Here is a 22,049-nt window from a genome sequence, read left to right as displayed (position 1 = left end):
GCACCTCTCAGCTCATTAACATCCGAAAGTCTCTCTATCACACGCCTATCAATTAACACGTAATCCAATTACGCTCTCTGGCCATCTCTCCTACTTACATACGTATACTTATGTAGGTATGGAAAGCTGTGTGGGTATGTATATTTGCGTGTGTGGACGTATGTATATACATGTGTATGGGGGTGGGTTGGGCCATTTCTTTCGTCTGTTTCCTTGCGCTACCTCGCAAACGCGGGAGACAGCGACAAAGCAAAAAAAAAAAAAAAAAAAAAAAAAAAAAATTATATATATATATATATATATATATATATATATATATATATATATATATATATATCTTTTCATTTCTTTCATACTATTCGCCATTTCCCGCGATAGCGAGGTAGCGTTAAGAACAGAGGACTGGGCCTTTGAGGGAATATCCTCACCTGGCCCCCTTCTCTGTTCCTTCTTTTGGAGAAAAAAAAAAAAAAAAAGAGGGGAGGATTTCCAGCCTCCCCGCTCCCTTCCCTTTTGGTTGCCTTCTACGACACGCAAGGAATACGTGGGAAGTATTCTTTCTCCCCTATCCCCAGGGATATATATATATATATATTCTTTTTTTTTTTTTATACTTTGTCGCTGTCTCCCGCGTTTGCGAGGTAGCGCAAGGAAACAGACGAAAGAAATGCCCCCCCCCATACACATGTACATACACACGTCCACACACGCAAATATACATACCTACACAGCTTTCCATGGTTTACCCCAGACGCTTCACATGCCTTGATTCAATCCACTGACAGCACGTCAACCCCTGTATACCACATCGCTCCAATTCACTCTATTCCTTGCCCTCCTTTCACCCTCCTGCATGTTCAGGCCCCGATCACACAAAATCTTTTTCACTCCATCTTTCCACCTCCAACTTGGTCTCCCTCTTCTCCTCGTTCCCTCCACCTCCGACACATATATCCTCTTGGTCAATCTTTCCTCACTCATTCTCTCCATGTGCCCAAACCATTTCAAAACACCCTCTTCTGCTCTCTCAACCACGCTCTTTTTATTTCCACACATCTCTCTTACCCTTACGTTACTTACTCGATCAAACCACCTCACACCACACATTTTCCTCAAACATCTCATTTCCAGCACATCCATCCTCCTGCGCACATCTCTATCCATAGCCCACGCCTCGCAACCATACAACATTGTTGGAACCACTATTCCTTCAAACATACCCATTTTTGCTTTCCGAGATAATGTTCTCGACTTCCACACATTTTTCAAGGCTCCCAAAATTTTCGCCCCCTCCCCCACCCTATGATCCACTTCCGCTTCCATGGTTCCATCCGCTGACAGATCCACTCCCAGATATCTAAAACACTTCACTTCCTCCAGTTTTTCTCCATTCAAACTCACCTCCCAATTGAATTGACCCTCAACCCTACTGTACCTAATAACCTTGCTCTTATTCACATTTACTCTTAACTTTCTTCTTTCACACACTTTACCAAACTCAGTCACCAGCTTCTGCAGTTTCTCACATGAATCAGCCACCAGCGCTGTATCATCAGCGAACAACAACTGACTCACCTCCCAAGCTCTCTCATCCCCAACAGACTTCATACTTACCCCTCTTTCCAAAACTCTTGCATTCACCTCCCTAACAACCCCATCCATAAACAAATTAAACACCATGGAGACATCACACACCCCTGCCGCAAACCTACATTCACTGAGAACCAATCACTTTCCTCTCTTCCTACACGTACACATGCCTTACATCCTCGATAAAAACTTTTCACTGCTTCTAACAACTTGCCTCCCTCACCATATATTCTTAATACCTTCCAGAGCATCTCTATCAACTCTATCATATGCCTTCTCCAGATCCATAAATGCTACATACAAATCCATGGAAATGGTGAAGAGCTTGTAGATTTATGTGCTGAAAAAGGACTGATGATTGGGAATACCTGGTTTAAAAAGCAAGATATACATAAGTATACTTATGTAAGTAGGAGAGATGGCCAGAGAGCGTTATTGGATTACGTGTTAATTGACAGGCGCGCGAAAGAAAGACTTTTGGATGTTAATGTGCTGAGAGGTGCAACTGGAGGGATGTCTGATCATTATCTTGTGGAGGCTAAGGTGAAGATTTGTATGGGTTTTCAGAAAAGAAGAGTGAATGTTGGGGTGAAGAGGGTGGTGAGAGTAAGTGAGCTTGGGAAGGAGACTTGTGTGAGGAAGTACCAGGAGAGACTGAGTACAGAATGGAAAAAGGTGAGAACAATGGAAGTAAGGGGAGTGGGGGAGGAATGGGATGTATTTAGGGAATCAGTGATGGATTGCGCAAAAGATGCTTGTGGCATGAGAAGAGTGGGAGGTGGGTTGATTAGAAAGGGTAGTGAGTGGTGGGATGAAGAAGTAAGAGTATTAGTGAAAGAGAGGAGAGAGGCATTTGGACGATTTTTGCAGGGAAAAAATGAAATTGAGTGGGAGACGTATAAAAGAAAGAGACAGGAGGTCAAGAGAAAGGTGCAAGAGGTGAAAAAAAGGGCAAATGAGAGTTGGGGTGAGAGAGTATCATTAAATTTTAGGGAGAATAAAAAGATGTTCTGGAAGGAGGTAAATAAAGTGCGTAAGACAAGGGAGCAAATGGGAACTTCAGTGAAGGGCGCAAATGGGGAGGTGATAACAAGAAGTGGTGATGTGAGAAGGGGAGTGGGTATTTTGAAGGTTTGTTGAATGTGTTTGATGATAGAGTGGCAGATATAGGGTGTTTTGGTCGAGGTGGTGTGCAAAGTGCGAGGGTTAGGGAAAATGAGTTGGTAAACAGAGAAGAGGTAGTAAAAGCTTTGCGGAAGATGAAAGCCGGCAAGGCAGCAGGTTTGAATGGTATTGCAGTGGAATTTATTAAAAAAGGGAGTGACTGTATTGTTGACTGGTTGGTAAGGTTATTTAATGTATGTATGACTCATGGTGAGGTGACTGAGGATTGGCGGAATGCGTGCATAGTGCCATTGTACAAAGGCAAAGGGGATAAGAGTGAGTGCTCAAATTACAGAGGTATAAGTTTGTTGAGTATTCCTGGCAAATTATATGGGAGGGTATTGATTGAGAGGGTGAAGGCATGTACAGAGCATCAGATTGGGGAAGAGCAGTGTGGTTTCAGAAGTGGTAGAGGATGTGTGGATCAGGTGTTTGCTTTTTTTTTTTACTTTGTCGCTGTCTCCCGCGTTTGCGAGGTAGCGCAAGGAAACAGACAAAAGAAATGGCCCAACCCCCCCCCATACACATGTATATACGTACGTCCACACACGCAAATATACATACCTACACAGCTTTCCATGGTTTACCCCAGACGCTTCACATGCCTTGATTCAATCCACTGACAGCACGTCAACCCCGGTATACCACATCGCTCCAATTCACTCTATTCCTTGCCCTCCTTTCACCCTCCTGCATGTTCAGGCCCCGATCACACAAAATCTTTTTCACTCCATCTTTCCACCTCCAATTTGGTCTCCCTCTTCTCCTTGCTCCCTCCACCTCCGACACATATATCCTCTTGGTCAATCTTTCCTCACTCATCCTCTCCATGTGCCCAAACCACTTCAAAACACCCTTTTCTGCTCTCTCAACCACGCTCTTTTTATTTCCACACATCTCTCTTACCCTTACGTTACTCACTCGATCAAACCACCTCACACCACACATTGTCCTCAAACATCTCATTTCCAGCACATCCATCCTCCTGTGCACAACTCTATCCATAGCCCACGCCTCGCAACCATACAACATTGTTGGAACCACTATTCCTTCAAACATACCCATTTTTGCTTTCCGAGATAATGTTCTCGACTTCCACACATTCTTCAAGGCCCTGCATGTTCAGGCCCCGATCACACAAAATCTTTTTCACTCCATCTTTCCACCTCCAATTTGGTCTCCCTCTTCTCCTCGTTCCCTCCACCTCCGACACATATATCCTCTTGGTCAATCTTTCCTCACTCATCCTCTCCATGTGCCCAAACCACTTCAAAACACCCTCTTCTGCTCTCTCAACCACGCTCTTTTTATTTCCACACATCTCTCTTACCCTTACGTTACTTACTCGATCAAACCACCTCACACCACACATTGTCCTCAAACATCTCATTTCCAGCACATCCATCCTCCTGCGCACAACTCTATCCATAGCCCACGCCTCGCAACCATACAACATTGTTGGAACCACTATTCCTTCAAACATACCCATTTTTGCTTTCCGAGATAATGTTCTCGACTTCCACACATTCTTCAAGGCCCCCAGAATTTTCGCCCCCTCCCCCACCCTATGATCCACTTCCGCTTCCATGGTTCCATCCGCTGCCAGATCCACTCCCAGATATCTAAAACATTTCACTTCCTCCAGTTTTTCTCCATTCAAACTCACCTCCCAATTGACTTGACCCTCAACCCTACTGTACCTAATAACCTTGCTCTTATTCACATTTACTCTTAACTTTCTTCTTCCACACACTTTACCAAACTCAGTCACTAGCTTCTGCAGTTTCACACATGAATCAGCCACCAGCGCTGTGTCATCAGCGAACAACAACTGACTCACTTCCCAAGCTCTCTCATCCACAACAGACTTCATACTTGCCCCTCTTTCCAGGACTCTTGCATTTACCTCCCTAACAACCCCATCCATAAACAAATTAAACAACCATGGAGACATCACACACCCCTGCCGCAAACCTACATTCACTGAGAACCAATCACTTTCCTCTCTTCCTACACGTACACATGCCTTACATCCTCGATAAAAACTTTTCACTGCTTCTAACAACTTTCCTCCCACACCATATATTCTTAATACCTTCCACAGAGCATCTCTATCAACTCTATCATATGCCTTCTCCAGATCCATAAATGCTACATACAAATCCATTTGCTTTTCTAAGTATTTCTTACATACATTCTTCAAAGCAAACACCTGATCCACACATCCTCTACCACTTCTGAAACCACACTGCTCTTCCCCAATCTGATGCTCTGTACATGCCTTCACCCTCTCAATTAATACCCTCCCATATAATTTACCAGGAATACTCAACAAACTTATACCTCTGTAATTTGAGCACTCACTCTTATCCCCTTTGCCTTTGTACAATGGCACTATGCACGCATTCCGCCAATCCTCAGGCACCTCACCATGAGTCATACATACATTAAATAACCTTACCAACCAGTCAACAATACAGTCACCCCCTTTTTAATAAATTCCACTGCAATACCATCCAAACCTGCTGCCTTGCCGGCTTTCATCTTCCGCAAAGCTTTCACTACCTCTTCTCTGTTTACCAAATCATTTTCCCTAACCCTCTCACTTTGCACACCACCTCGACCAAAACACCCTATATCTGCCACTCTATCATCAAACACATTCAACAAACCTTCAAAATACTCACTCCATCTCCTTCTCACATCACCACTACTTGTTATCACCTCCCCATTTGCGCCCTTCACTGAAGTTCCCATTTGCTCCCTTGTCTTACGCACTTTATTTACCTCCTTCCAGAACATCTTTTTATTCTCCCTAAAATTTAATGATACTCTCTCACCCCATTTCTCATTTGCCCTTTTTTTCACCTCTTGCACCTTTCTCTTGACCTCCTGTCTCTTTCTTTTATACATCTCCCACTCAATTGCATTTTTTCCCTGCAAAAATCGTCCAAATGCCTCTCTCTTCTCTTTCACTAATACTCTTACTTCTTCATCCCACCACTCACTACCCTTTCTAATCAACCCACCTCCCACTCTTCTCATGCCACAAGCATCTTTTGCGCAATCCATCACTGATTCCCTAAATACATCCCATTCCTCCCCCACTCCCCTTACTTCCATTGTTCTCACCTTTTTCCATTCTGTACTCAGTCTCTCCTGGTACTTCCTCACACAGGTCTCCTTCTCAAGCTCACTTACTCTCACCACCCTCTTCACCCCAACATTCACTCTTCTTTTCTGAAAACCCATACAAATCTTCACCTTAGCCTCCACAAGATAATGATCAGACATCCCTCCAGTTGCACCTCTCAGCACATTAACATCCAAAAGTCTCTCTTTCGCACGCCTGTCAATTAACACGTAATCCAATAACGCTCTCTGGCCATCTCTCCTACTTACATAAGTATACTTATATATATATATGTGTATATAAATAAATGAATAAATAAAAAATAAACATCTATTGACCTCCTGCTTTACTGATCTTTCTAATTCTAGTGCCACCCACCCTTCAGCTAGATCCTACAGTAATGAACCGTCAACCTCTGTCTTAGCCTTACTCTAAAACTTTTCTTTTAGCTAACAAGCACAAGTTATGTATGCTCTATAATCGTCTAAACCTTTCATCAACTTGACCATAGACATCCTTGATTGCTCCATCTCTAACAGAGCATTATTTGTGTATGTGCATAATTGCCAATATGTATGGTGCAGGGATAGAGTTCTACATTCACAGGGCCCTACCTCTTGAGCTTTTTGATATTATCAAACAGTTTGAAAACTTAAAGATAGTGATCAAGTCATCCCTTACTCTTTTCTTGTCCATGGTGGACAAATTTACAGTCTATAACCTATCCCTGTTCCACAATTTTCTTAATTCTGAAAACATCATTCTTGCCCCTTGCTGGACCTTCTCTATTAGCTTTTTATGCTTCTTTAAGTTTTTAACCAATCTTTAAGTCAATTGGGAGGTAAGTTTGAAGGAGAAAAACTGGAGGAAGTAAAGTGGTTTAGATATCTGGGAGTGGATCTGGCAGCGGATGGAACCATGGAAGCGGAAGTGGATCAAACATACCCATTTTTGCTTTCCGAGATAATGTTCTTGACTTCCACACATTCTTCAAGGCTCCCAGGATTTTCACCCCCTCCCCCACCCTATGATTCACTTCCGCTTCCATGGTTCCATCCACTGCCAAATCCACTCCCAGATATCTAAAACACTTTACTTCCTCCAGTTTTTCTCCATTCAAACTTACCTCCCAATTGACTTGACCCTCAACCCTACTGTACCTAATAACCTTGCTCTTATTCACATTTACTCTTAACTTTCTTCTTTCACACACTTTACCAAACTCAGTCACCAGCTTCTGCAGTTTCTCACATGAATCAACCACCAGCCCTGTATCATCAGCGTACAACAACTGACTCACTTCCCAAGCTCTCTCATCCACAACAGACTGCATACTTGCTCCTCTTTCCAAAACTCTTGCATTCACCTCCCTAACAACCCCATCCATAAACAAATTAAACAACCATGGAGACATCACACACCCCTGCCGCAAACCTACATTCACTGAGAACCAATCACTTTCCTCTCTTCCTACACGTACACATGCCTTACATCCTCGATAAAAACTTTTCACTGCTTCAAACAACTTGCCTCCCACACCATTTATTCTTAATACCTTCCACAGAGCATCTCTATCAACTCTATCATATGCCTTCTCCAGATCCATAAATGCTACACACAAATCCATTTGTTTTTCTAAGTATTTTTCATATACATTCTTCAAAGCAAACACCTGATCCACACATCCTCTACCACTTCTGAAACCACACTGCTCTTCCCCAATCTGATGCTCTGTACATGCTTTCACTCATAGACAGGTTCCTTTCCTCAAACATACTACCTATCTCTCCTTTTTTCTCACCTTGGTTACATCCACACACATTCAGACACCCCAATCTGAGCCTTCGAGGAGGATGAGTGAAAGTTCTGGGAGCGTTGAAGAATGTGTGGAAGGCAAGAACATTATCTCGGAAAGCAAAAATGGGTATGTTTGAAGGAATAGTGGTTCCAACAATGTTATATGGTTGCGAGACTTGGGCTGTAGATAGGGTTGTGCGAAGGAGGGTGGATATGTTGGAAATGAGATGTTTGAGTACAATATGACGTGTGAGGTGGTTTGATCGAGTAAGTAATAATACGGTAAGAGAGATGTGTGGTAATAAAAAGAGTGTGGTTGAGAGAGCAGAAGAGGGTGTTTTGAAATGGTTTGGCCACATGGAGAGAATGGGTGAGGAAAGATTGACAAAGAGGATATATGTGTCAGAGGTGGAGGGAACAAGGAGAAGTGGGAGACCAAATTGGAGGTGGAAGAATGGAGTGAAAAGGATTTTGAGCGATCAGGGCCTGAACATGCAGGAGGGTGAAAGGCGTGCAAGGAATAAAGTTAAATGGAACGATGTGGTATACTGGGGTCGACGTGCTGTCAATGGATTGAACCAGGGCATAAGAAGCATCTGGGGTAAACCATGGAAAGTTCTGTGGGGCCTGGATGTTGAAAGGGAGCTGTGGATTTGGCACATTATACATGACAGCTAGAGACTGAGTGTGAACGAATGTCGCCTTTGTATTCTTTTCCTAGCGCTATCTTGCGCATGTGCTGGGGGAAGGGGTTGTCATTTCATGTGTGGTGGGGTGGCGACAGGAATGAATAAAGGCAGCAAGTATGAATCATGTACATGTGTATATATGTACATGTCGGTCTGTGTGTGTATATATGTATACGTTGAAATGTATAGGTATGTATATGTGTGTATGTGAACGTGTATGTATATGCATGTGTATGTGGGTGGGTTGGGCCATTCTTTCATCTGTTTCTATGTGCTACCTCGCTAACGCGGGAGAGAGCAACAAAGTATAATAAAATAAATAGATTTATCTGAACTGCTCATAAAGTCTATATTGGATTCTATTTTGTCCTAATTAACAATAACTTCCTTCCACTGACTGTCAGTATACATTATCTTAAAAACTTGTGTGTCCAAACTGGCCCATTTCTGGTAATAAACTACAGGAAAACTAGCCTTTAATATTCAATTTGAAATAAATATCTTGAATTTCAAAATAGCATATTCACTTGCATCAATTGTTTAAAAGTAATTACTTTTTCTACATCATACACAGCTAAAAAAAAAAATGTAGTTCATAAAATACAATCTACATTATTTGCCACAATAGTTCCTACACTGAAACCTACAAAAAAGCCACTAGTTCCAATACAGAGGTTATGTACAGATCTGAAATCTTTGGATAAAAGCTAAACAATTTTAAAACATAATTCACATAAAATAACTCAGGATTTAAATCACCAGATCTAAAGAGAATTACCAAATGTCTATACTTTACCTTAAGAAGTTCATCACCATCTAATGTGTTTTCTTTAATATGAATGGTAACTGTAAACACTGTATGGGAACGACTAGAATGTGCATTCATGAGGGTAGCTGCAGTCTGACGCTTAGCTGATCCCTTTTCCATCACATTGTATACATCTGACTTGTTACGTACTAGCACCTCTTCAAGCCCTTGAATAATGCAGGAACCCTTTCGGGTTGCATCCTCATACATCCTGGAATTTAGAAAAAATAACTTAGGCACAATAAATATCGCAATATATCTTTTTTTTTTTTTCATACTATTCGCCATTTCCCGCGATAGCAAGGTAGCGTTAAGAACAGAGGACTGGGCCTTTGAGGGAATATCCTCACCTGGCCCCCTTCTCTGTTCCTTCTTTTGGAAAATTAAAAAAAAAAACGAGAGGGGAGGATTTCCAGCCCTCCGCTCCCTTCCCTTTTAGTCGCCTTCTACGACACGCAGGGAATACGTGGAAAGTATTCTTTCTCCCCTATCCCCAGGGATAAAATATATCTATGATATATATATATATATATATATCTTTCACTAATACTCTTACTTCTTCATCCCACCACTCACTACCCTTTCTAATCAACCCACCTCCCACTCTTCTCATGCCACAAGCATCTTTTGCGCAATCCATCACTGATTCCCTAAATACATCCCATTCCTCCCCCCACTCCCCTTACTTCCATTGTTCTCACCTTTTTCCATTCTGTACTCTGTCTCTCCTGGTACTTCCTCACACAGGTCTCCTTCTCAAGCTCACTTACTCTCACCACCCTCTTCACCCCAACATTCACTCTTCTTTTCTGAAAACCCATACAAATCTTCACCTTAGCCACCACAAGATAATGATCAGACATCCCTCCAGTTGCACCTCTCAGCACATTAACATCCAAAAGTCTCTCTTTCGCACGCCTGTCAATTAACACGTAATCCAATAACGCTCTCTGGCCATCTGGACGATTTTTGCAGGGGAAAAAATGCAATTGAGTGGGAGATGTATAAAAGAAAGAGACAGGAGGTCAAGAGAAAGGTGCAAGAGGTGGAAAAAAAAGGGCAAATGAGAGTTGGGGTGAGAGAGTATCATTAAATTTTAGGGAGAATAAAAAGATGTTCTGGAAGGAGGTAAATAAAGTGCGTAAGACAAGGGAGCAAATGGGAACTTCGGTGAAGGGCGCAAGTGGGGAGGTGATAACAAGTAGTGGTGATGTGAGAAGGAGATGGAGTGAGTATTTTGAAGGTTTGTTGAATGTGTTTGATGACAGAGTGGCAGATATAGGGTGTTTTGGTCGAGGTGGTGTGCAAAGTGAGAGGGTTAGGGGAAATGATTTGGTAAACAGAGAAGAGGTAGTAAAAGCTTTGCGGAACATGAAAGCCGGCAAGGCGGCAGGTTTGGATGGTATTGCAGTGGAATCTATTAAAAAAGGGGGTGACTGTATTGTTGACTGGTTGGTAAGGTTATTTAATGTATGTATGACTCATGGTGAGGTGCCTGAGGATTGGCGGAATGCGTGCATAGTGCCATTGTACAAAGGCAAAGGGGATAAGAGTGAGTGCTCAAATTACAGGGGTATAAGTTTGTTGAGTATTCCAGGGAAATTATATGGGAGGGTATTGATTGAGAGGGTGAAGGCATGTACAGAGCATCAGATTGGGGAAGAGCAGTGTGGTTTCAGAAGTGGTAGAGGATGTGTGGATCAGGTGTTTGCTTTGAAGAATGTATGTGAGAAATACAAATGGATTTGTATGTAGCATTTATGGATCTGGAGAAGGCATATGATAGAGTTGATAGAGATGCTCTGTGGAAGGTTTTAAGAATATATGGTGTGGGAGGCAAGTTGTTAGAAGCAGTGAAAAGTTTTTATCGAGGATGTAAGGCATGTGTACGTGTAGGAAGAGAGGAAAGTGATTGGTTCTCAGTGAATGTAGGTTTGCGGCAGGGGTGTGTGATGTCTCCATGGTTGTTTAATTTGTTTATGGATGGAGTTGTTAAGGAGGTGAATGCAAGAGTTTTGGAAAGAGGGGCAAGTATGCAGTCTGTTGTGGATGAGAGAGCTTGGGAAGTGTGTCAGTTGTTGTTCGATGATTCTATAGCGCTGGTGGCTGATTCATGTAAGAAACTGCAGAAGCTGGTGACTGAGTTTGGTAAAGTGTGTGAAAGAAGAAAGTTAAGAGTAAATGTGAATAAGAGCAAGGTTATTAGGTACAGTACGGTTGAGGGTCAAGTCAATTGGGAGGTAAGTTTGAATGGAGAAAAACTGGAGGAAGTAAAGTGTTTTAGATATCTGGGAGTGGATCTGGCAGCGGATGGAACCATGGAAGCGGAAGTGAATCATAGGGTGGGGGAGGGGGCAAAAATTCTGGGAGCATTGAAGAGTGTTTGGAAGTCGAGAACATTATCTCGGAAAGCAAAAATGGGTATGTTTGAAGGAATAGTGGTTCCAACAATGTTGTACGGTTGCGAGGCGTGGGCTATGGATAGAGTTGTGCTGTGGAGGGTGGACGTGCTGGAAATGAGATGTTTGAGGACAATGTGTGATGTGAGGTGGTTTGATCGAGTAAGTAATAATAGGGTAAGAGAGATGTGTGGAAATAAAAAGAGTGTGGTTGAGAGAGCAGAAGAGGGTGTTTTGAAATGGTTTGGTCACATGGAGAGAATGAGTGAGGAAAGATTGACAAAGAGGACATATGTGTCAGAGGTGGAGGGAACGAGGAGAAGTGGGAGACCAAATTGGAGGTGGAAAGATGGAGTGAAAAAGATTTTGAGTGATCGGGGCCTAAACATGCAGGAGGGTGAAAGGCGTGCAAGGAATAGAGTGAATTGGAACGATGTGGTATACCGGGGTCGACGTGCTGTCAATGGATTGAACCAGGGCATGTGAAGTGTCTGGGGTAAACCATGGAAAGTTCTGTGGGGCCTGGATATGGAAAGGGAGCTGTGGTTTCGGTGCATTATTACATGACAGCTAGAGACTGAGTGTGAATGAATGGGGCCTTTGGTGTCTTTTCCTAGCGCTACCTCGCACACATGAGGGGGGAGGGGGGGTTATTCCATGTGTGGCGGGGTGGCGATGGGAACAAATAAAGGCAGACAGTATGAATTATGTATATGTGTATATATGTGTATATATGTGTATGTCTGTGTGTGTATATATATGTGTACATTGAGATGTATAGGTATGTATATTTGCGTGGGTGGACATGTATGTATATACATGTGTATGTGGGCGGGTTGGGCCATTCTTTCGTCTGTTTCCTTGCACTACCTCGCTAATGCGGGAGACAGCAGCAAAGCAAAATAAAATATATAATAAATATATCTATCATCTTGTTAACTTCAATGCAATGACCAGTGGGTTGAATGGATGAAGTAACTATTGCCTGTCAGCTATCTCATATATAGTTTCCGCAAACTTTGTCCAATGTGCAAAAGTGAATAATGGCTTACACATAATAACAGAGAAATTATTAGAAATTGCATGCACTGGATACATTTTGTACCTGGAAGTGTGCAAAGTGAAAAAGTAAGTGGCTTCTCATTTACTTTCACCTCTGGCTGTTCTACACTCAATCTCCCCAGGCATTTCTTCACACATGTAACTTTTCTAAGGTCACTTACTTTCACCACCACCCTCTTCATCTCTCTATATTTCTGAAATCCATTCCCTTTGTGTACTCCCTCAGGATGATGGCCACAACAAGAGAGTTTCCATAACAGGTGAAATCCAGCACCACTTCTTAGCCTTTAGTTCCTCACCCTTAGCAGGCCACTGGCAACAGGCAACTCTACCACAATGTTTTCAGAGGCTCCTATCTAATGTTCCTACTGACTTCTACTATCTAATGTGGGTAGCTAATGTTCCTACCTACTACTTCTAACTCATGCTCCCACCCAATGTGCCTTCCTACTTCTCACTCCCATCATTTCCTCTTTTCCTAAAAGCTCTACAAATCTTCACCCTTGCCTCCACCAGATACTGTTCAGACATCCCAACATGTGCCCCTTTTAGCACATTCATATCACAGTCTCTCTCTTGCATGTCTGTCAATTAGTATGTAATCCAATCATGCCCTCTACCCATCTGTCCTACTCACTTTTTAAATCAAGCATTCCCAATCACCAGACCTTTTTCACCACATACCAAATTGTTCACCATTCTCATTCACAACATCTAGTTCCTCATAAGCATAACCCTCTTTCACCAGTATTAAGTAATCTATACAGTGACTTCTTTGAAACAAAATTACTGAGAGATATCTTACCCTATATGGTAATCTGGTTTAGGCATGTAGATGATGTTCTGTATTTGGCCAACAAGTGAAAATTTACAAGCATTTCTCCTATTACTTAACAATTTAGTACTTTCTATCAAATTTACCATGAAAGTGGAAAATGATTGTAAGCTACCATTTTTACACTGCATGATCCAAAGGGTTGGAAACATGTTTAAGAAAGCATCTGCAGAAAACCCAACAATTTGTTCTTTTTTATAATTGACTGCCATTTCCCATATTAGCGAGTAGTGCCAGGAAACAGACGAAGAAAGATATATCCACTAACATATATATACATGCACACATAGAAAAAAAGACCACATTCATTCACACTCAGTCTCTAGCTGTCTTGTGTAATGCACCAAAATTACAGGTTTCATATTCTGCAAAGCTTTCACAACCTCTTCTCTCTTAACCAAACCATTCTCCCTGACCCTCTCCCTTTGCACACCATCCCGGCCAAAACAATCTACATCTACCACTCTACCATCAAAAACATTCAACAAACTTTCAAAATACTCACTCCATCACCTTTTCACTTCACACTCTCTGTCATTACTTACCCCCTTGCCCCCTTCACCAATGTTCGCATTTGTTCTCTTGTCTTACGAACATTATTCCCTCCTTCCAAAACAACTTTTTATTCTCCCTAAAATCTAATGATACTCTCTCACTATACCTCTCATTTGTCCTCTTCTTCAGCCCTTACACCTTTCTCTTGACCTCCTCCTGATTCCTTTTATACATCTCCCAGTCATTTGCACTATTTCCTTATATCATCCAAACACCTCTCTTTTCTCTTTCACTAACAACTTTCTTTCTTCATCCCGCCACTCATTACCCCTTTCTAATCTGGCCACCTTCCACCTTTCTCATGCCACATGCATCTTTTGCACATGCCATCACTGCTCTCTAAATACATCCCCATCCTCACCCACTCCCCTCACGTCATTTGCTCTCACTTTTTGCCATTCGACACTCAATCTCTCCTGTTACTTCCTCACACGTGTCCTTTCCAATCTCACTTACTTTCACCACTCTCTTCTCCCCAACATTCCCTCTTCTTTTTTGAAAACCTCTACAAATCTTCATCTCCACCTCTACACCTCTGATTACTATCAGACATCCCTCAAGCTATTTATCTCAGCACATTAACATCCAAAAGTCTCTCATTTACACTCTTATCAATTAACAGTAAATCTCTTAAGAAAGGAGGTGACTGCGTTGCTGACTGGTTGGTAAGAATATTCAATGTATGTATGGATCAATGTGAAGTGCCTGAGGACTGGCAGGATGCATGCATAGTGCCAATGTACAAGTGCAAAGGGGATAAAGGTGAATGTTCAAACTACAGAGGCATAATTTTCTTAGGTATTCCTGGGAAATCATATGGGAGGGTATTGATTGAGAGGGTGAAAGCATGTACAGAGCATCAAATTGGAGAAGAGCAGTGTAGTTTCAGAAGTGGTAAAGGATGTGTGGATCAGGTGATTGCTTTGAAGAATGTGTGTGAGAAATACTTAAAAAAAAGCTGGATTTGTATGTAGCATTTATGGATCTGGAGAAGGCATGATAGGATTGATAGAGATGCTTTGTGGAAGGTCTTAAGAGTATATGGTGTGGGAGGTAAGCTGCTAGAAGCAGTGAAAAGTTTCTCCCAAGGATGTGAGGCATGTGTACAAGTAGGAAGAGAGGAGAGAGCCTGGTAACCAGTGAAGGTCCGTCTACAGCAGAGGTCTGTGATGTCCCCATGGTTGTTTAATTTGTCTATGGATGGTGTGGTTAGGGAGGTAAATGCAAGAGTTTTGGAAAGAGGGGCAAGTATGCAGACTGTTGGAGATGAGATGGCATGGGAAGTGAGTCAGTTGCTGTTCGCCGATATTAAAGCTCTGCTGGCTGATTCGAGTGAGAAACTTCAGAAGTTGGTGACTGAGTTTGGAAAAGTGTGTGAAATGAGAAAGTTAAGAGTAAATGTGAATATGAGCAAGGTTATTAGGTTCAGTAGGGTTGAGGGACAAGTTAACTGGGATGTAAGTTTGAATGGAGAAAAACTGGAAGCGGAGAGTTTTAGATATTTGGGAGTGGACTTAGCAGCAAATGGAACCATGGAAGCAGAAGTAAGTCACAGGATTAGTGATGGCTGCAAAGTGAACCATCAATTCAGTGGTTGTCAAGCTGCACTCCTCTGACCTAGTTAGCTACCTTTTTTTTCTGCTTCACCCACATGTGGACTACTGGCATTATGTCCACAAACATACAATGTATCTTCATCACACACAACACATAAGGAGGGGGAGGGGTCAAATGTTCTGAGAGTGTTGAAGAATGTATGGAAGGAGAGAACGTTATCTCAGTGAGCAAAATGGGTATGTTTGAAGGAATAGTAATTCCAACAATGTTATATGGTTGTGAGACATGAGCTATAGATAGGGATGTACAGAGGAGGGTAGATGTGTTGGAAATGAAATGTTTGAGGACAATATGTGGTGTAAGGTGGTTTGATCGAGTAAGTATGGAAAGGGTAAGAGAGATGTATGGAAATAAAAAGAGCGTGGTTGAAAGAGCAGAATGGGGTGTGTTGAAATGGTTTGGACATATGGAGAGAATGAACAAGGAAAGGTTGACAAAGAGGATATGTGTCAGAGGCGGAGGGAACAAGGAGAAGCTGGAGACCAAATTGGAAGTGGAAGGATGGAGTGAAAAGGATTTTGAGTGATCAGGGCCTGAACATACAGAATGGTGAAAGGCATGCAAGGAAGAGAGTGAATTGGAACGATGTGGTATACTGGGGTCCATGTGCTGTCAATGGACTGAATCAGGGCATATGAAATGTCTGGGGTAAACCATGGAAAGGGCTGAGGGGCATGGATGTGGATAGGGAGCTGTGGTTTTAGTCCATTACACCTGAAAGCTAAAGACTGAGTGGGCAAATGTGGCCTTTATTGTCCGTTCCCTGGTATTACGTCGCTGTTGCCAGGGGTTTCCTGTGGGGCAGGGTGGTGCCGGGAATGGATGAAGGCAAGCAAGTAAGAATATGTACATGTGTGTATATGCATAAAATACTGGAAAATGAAACTTGATAAGTTCCCAAGTGCACTTTGACCATCCGGTTATGCTTGTGTACCAATGGCATCTTAGGTGTGTCTCTTCCATGTATATCAAATGACTGTTCTGCATCTTCTATCTCATTCTTGTCCTTAAACATTTCATTTCCAACAAATCTACCCTCCTCCATATAACCCTATCAGTAGCCCGTGCCTCGCAACCATATAATATTGCTGGAATTATTATTCCTTCAAACATGCTCATTTTTGCTCTCCAAGATAACGTTCTCTCTTTCCATACATTCCTCAACACTCCCAGAACCTTTGACCCCTCCCCCATCCTATGTGTGTGTGTCATGAGGAGAGATTGTAAGTTTGTGGACACAATGCCAGTAGTCCACATGAGTGAAGCAGAAAAATAAAGGCAGCTAACAAAGTCAGATGGGTGCAACTCAACAACCCATGAAGTGATGGTTCACTCTGCAGCCATCACTAATCCTATAAATACCCAGGCAGCTAGTACTGGTAATATACCTCCCTGGTCTCTGGCTGCCTACTAGGTACTACCTACCTCTCTAAGACCTACCTCTCTAAGGCATGGTCCTTCCACAAAAATGTAAAGGATAGGGCAAAAGTGTTAGAAAATATATGTCTGAGGATAATATGTGGGGTAAGGTGGGTGCATCAAATAAGTAATGACTGGATAAGAGGGAGGCATGGTAGTAAAAGGAGTATGTATGAGAGAGCGTAAGAGGTTGTGCTGAAATAGTTCAGACATATGAAAGGGACGAGAGAAGAAAAGATGACAAATATGGTATATATGTCAGATATGGGGGAACAAGGAAAAGGAGGACCACCAAGAAAGTAGAAGGATGAAGCGAAAACTCCAATTATATTGGGAATCACATACAACACGTGATATTTGCTCCCCACCCACAAACATTAACACAACGGCCATAAACAAGTTAAATGCCCTGGAACACTTACAGTTACCAGGTTTGGACAAGAAAGATAGAGAATTAATTTGCTCCACCCTAAACTACAATACACCTGCCTGGTCATCCACCCTGTCAAAAGTAAATATAATAGTTACAAACCTAACAAATCAGAGAACTAAGATCAATCGCTGGCTGCCTATCAAATACAAACATTCAATGCTGGTACAACAAAACAAAACTTTTCCAATATAATCTCACCAAAGGCAATGGGAAATGCAAATGATCACCCAAATGGTTGGACTCTTACACAATCTTTGAAGCAACCATTCTCCACAAGGAGAAAATACTTTACCTGAGTTTTGACATGTCATCATGAGCAGATAGCAAGTCAAACAATTCCTCATTGTAAAGCTCAAGGAAAGACACACGCATAGTGAACTCCAGCTTCTGCATGCGTAACTCATCAAACAAATGGTTGACACAACGAGGTATGATGCCTGCCATGGGGTCCTGAAAAATTTAATTGAAATTCATTAGCACAATTTACACAACTACAAGGCTATATGTGAACTTAAAAAAATAGAAAAAACTGGAATTCAACCAAATAATCATCAAACAACAGTCTGATTATTTACAAATCCATCTATACACTCCCAACAAAACTAAGATAAGGTTCCATACTACTGAAGGTAAGTTTAAAGTTCTTGACAGGTGAGTGATGATTACAGCTGGAAATGACATAAAGCCATGGATCCCATGTTTTTAACCTCAAATCAAACTATTATAATACTATCACCTGTTAAGATCTTGTATTCTAACTTTCTAAAAGGGGAAACAGAAGGAGTCACGCAGGGAGTGCTCATCCTCCTCGACGGCCCAGATTGGGGTGTCTAAATGTGTGTGGATGTAACCAAGATGAGAAAAAAGGAGAGATAGGTAGTATGTTTGAGGAAAGGAACCTGGATGTTTTGGCTCTGAGTGAAACGAAGCTCAAGGGTAAAGGGGAAGAGTGGTTTGGGAATGTCTTGGGGGTAAAGTCAGGGGTTAGTGGAGGACAAGAGCAAGGGAAGGAGTAGCACTACTCCTGAAACAGAAGTGGTGGGAGTATGTGATAGAGTGTAAGAAAGTAAACTCTAGATTGAAGAGGGTAAAACTGAAAGTAGATGGAGAGAGATGGGTGACTATTGGTGCATATGCACCTGGGCATGAGAAGAAAGATCATGAGGGGCAAGTGTTTTGGGAGCAGCTGAGTGAGTGTGTTGGTAGTTTTGATGCTTGAGACCGGGTTATAGTGATGGGTGATTTGAATGCAAAGGTGAGTAATGTGGCAGTTGAGGGAATAATTGGTGTACATGGGGTGTTCAGTGTTGTAAATGGAAATGGTGAATAGCTTGTAGATTTATGTGCTGAAAAAGGACTGGTGATTGGGAGTACCTGGTTTAAAAAGAGAGATAAACATAAGTATACGTATGTAAGTAGGAGAGATAGCCAGAGAGCATTATTGGATTATGTGTTAATTGATAGGCACGCGAAAGAGAGACTTCTGGATGTTAATGTGCTGAGAGGTGCAACTGGAGAGATGTCTGATCATTATCTTGTGGAGGCTAAGGTGAAGATTTGTAGAGGTTTTCAGAAAAGAAGAGAGAAAGTTGGGGTGAAGAGAGTGTTGAGAGTAAGTTAGCTTGGGAAGGAGACTTGTGTGAGGAAGTGCCAGGAGAGACTGAGTACAGAATGGAAAAAGGTGAGAACAATGGAAGTAAGGGGAGTGGGGGAGGAATGGGATGTATTTAAAAAAGCAGTGGTGGCTTGCGCAAGAGGTGCTTGTAGCATGGGAAGCGTGGGAGGTGGGCAGATTAGAAAGGGTAGTGAGTGGTGGGATGAAGAAGTAAGATTATTAGAGAAAGAGAAGAGCGAGGCATTTGGACGATTTTTGCAGGGAAATAATGCAAATGAGTGGGAGATGTATAAAAGAAAGAGACAGGAGGTCAAGAGAAAGGTGCAAGAGGTGAAAAAGAGGGCAAATGAGAGTTGGGGTAAGAGAGCATCATTAAATTTTAGGGAGAATAAAAAGATGTTTTGGAAGGAGGTAAATAAAGTGCGTAAGACAAGGGAGCAAATGGGAACTTCAGTGAAGGGGGCTAATGGGGAGGTGATAACAAGTAGTGGTGATGTGAGGAGATGGAGTGAGTATTTTGAAGGTTTGTTGAATGTGTTTGATGATAGAGTGGCAGATATAGGGTGTTTTGGTCGAGGTGGCGTGCAAAGTGAGAGGGTTAGGGAAAATGATTTGGTAAACAGGGAAGAGGTAGTAAAGGCTTTGCAGAAGATGAAAGCCGGCAAGGCAGCGGGTTTGGATGGTATTGCAGTGGAATTTATTAAAAAAGGGGGTGACTGTGTTGTTGACTAGTTGGTAAGGTTATTTAATGTATGTATGACTCCATGTGTGGCGAGGTGGCGGTGGGAATGAATAAAGGCAGACAGTGTGAATTGTGTGCATGGGTATATATGTATGTGTCTGTGTGTGTATATATATGTGTACATTGAGATGTATAGGTATGTATATTTGCGTGTGTGGACGTGTATGTATATACATTGTGTATGGGGGGGGGTTGGGCCATTTCTTTCATCTGTCTCCTTGCGCTACCTCGCAAACGCGGGAGACAGCGACAAAGCAAAATAAATATATAAATAATATGACTCATGGTGAGGTGCCTGAGGATTGGCGGAATGCTTGCATGGTGCCATTGTACAAAGGCAAAGAGGATAAAGGTGAGTGCTCAAATTACAGAGGTATAAGTTTGTTGAGTATTCCAGGGAAATTATATGGGAGGGTATTGATTGAGAGGGTGAAGGCATATACAGAGCATCAGACTGGGGAAGAGCAGTGTGGTTTCAGAAGTGGTAGAGGATGTGTGGATCAGATGTTTGCTTTGAAGAATGTATGTGAGAAATACTTAGAAAAGCAAATGGATTTGTATGTAGCATTTATGGATCTGGAGAAGGCATATGATAGACTTGATAGAGATGCTCTGTGGAAGGTATTAAGAATATATGGTGTGGGAGGCAAGTTGTTAGAAGCAGTGAAAAGTTTTTATTTAGGATGTAAGGCATGTGTACGTGTAGGAAGAGAGGAAAGTGATTGGTTCTCAGTGAATGTTGGTTTGCGACAGGGGTGTGTGATGTCTCCATGGTTGTTTAATTTGTTTATGGATGGGGTTGTTAGGGAGGTGAATGCAAGAGTTTTGGAAAAGGGGGCAAGTATGCAGTCTGTTGTGGATGAGAGAGCTTGGGAAGAGTCAGTTGTTGTTCGCTGATGATACAGCTCTAGTGGCTGATTCGTGTGAGAAACTGCAGAAGCTGGTGACTGAGTTTGGTAAAGTGTGTGAAAGAAGAAAGCTGAGAGTAAATGTGAATAAGAGCAAGGTTATTAGGTACAGTAGGGTTGAGGGACAAGTCATTTGGGAGGTAAGTTTGAATGGAGAAAAACTGGAGGAAGTGAAGTGTTTTATATATCTGCAAGTGGACTTGGCAGCGAATGGAACCATGGAAGCGGAAGTGATTCATAGGTTGGGGGAGGGGGCAAAAGTTCTGGGAGTGTTGAAGAATGTTTGGAAGTCGAGAACATTATCTCGGAAAGCAAAAATGGGTATGTTTGAAGGAATGGTGGTTCCAACAATGTTATATGGTTTCGAGGCGTGGGCTATGGATAGAGTTGTGCGCAGGAGGGTGGATGTGCTGGAAATGAGATGTTTGAGGACAATATGTGGTGTGAGGGGGTTTGATCGAGTAAGTAATAATAGGGTAAGAGAGATGTGTGGTAATAAAAAGTGTGGTTGAGAGAGCAGAAGAGGGTTTTGAAATGGTTTGGTCACATGGAGAGAATGAGTGAGGAAAGATTGACAAAGAGGATATATGTGTCAGAGGTGGAGGGAACGAGGAGAAGTGGTAAACCAAATTGGAGGTGGAAAGATGGAGTGAAAAAGATTTTGAGTGATCTGGGCCTGAACATACAGGAGGGTGAAAGGCGTGCAAGGAATAGACTGAATTGGAACGATGTGGTATACCGGGGCTGACATGCTGTCAATGGATCGAACCAGGGCATGTGAAGCGTCTGGGGTGAACCATGGAAAGTTCTGTGGGGCCTGGATGTGGAAAGGGAGCTGTGGTTTCGGTGCATTACATGACAGCTAGAGACTGAGTGTGAACGAAAATGGCCTTTATTGTCTCTTCCTGGTGCTATCTCGTGCACATGCGGGGGGAGGGGGTTATTATTTCATGTGTGGCGAGGTAGCAATGGGAATGAATAAAGGCAGACAGTATGAATTATGTACATGTGTATATATGTATATGTCTGTGTGCGTATATATATGTATACGTTGAGATGTACAGGTATGTATATTTGCGTGTGTGGACGTGTATGTATATACATGTGTGTGTGTGTGGGTTGGGCCATTCTTTCGTCTGTTTCCCTGCGCTACCTCGCTAACGCAGGAGACAGCGACAAAGCAAAATATAATAAATATATTAAGATCTTTAAGGATATAAATTCCCTACTCTTAGGGTCAGCTGGTACCAAGTTTCTATCTGGAAATGTACTTTATCCTCAAA

General features: G+C 42.3%; 1 protein-coding gene across 1 annotated transcript in view; it reads right to left on the bottom strand.

Moving 5' to 3' along the window:
* Positions 1-22,049, bottom strand: part of Klp61F (Kinesin-like protein at 61F) — a 165,694-nt gene that overhangs the window by 128,632 nt on the left and 15,013 nt on the right. Inside the window, exons 4-5 of the mRNA XM_071678934.1 lie at positions 17,794-17,951; positions 9,170-9,392 (exon numbers count right to left, since the gene is read on the bottom strand). Of these exons, the coding sequence (XP_071535035.1) occupies positions 9,170-9,392; positions 17,794-17,951 (381 nt within the window). The remainder of the gene's footprint in view (positions 1-9,169; positions 9,393-17,793; positions 17,952-22,049) is intronic.

Source organism: Panulirus ornatus, chromosome 29 (assembly GCF_036320965.1).
Source record: "Panulirus ornatus isolate Po-2019 chromosome 29, ASM3632096v1, whole genome shotgun sequence".
NCBI lineage: Eukaryota > Metazoa > Arthropoda > Malacostraca > Decapoda > Palinuridae > Panulirus > Panulirus ornatus.
Note: the sequence above shows the minus strand (reverse complement) of the source record. Positions and strands in the feature narration are given on the sequence as shown.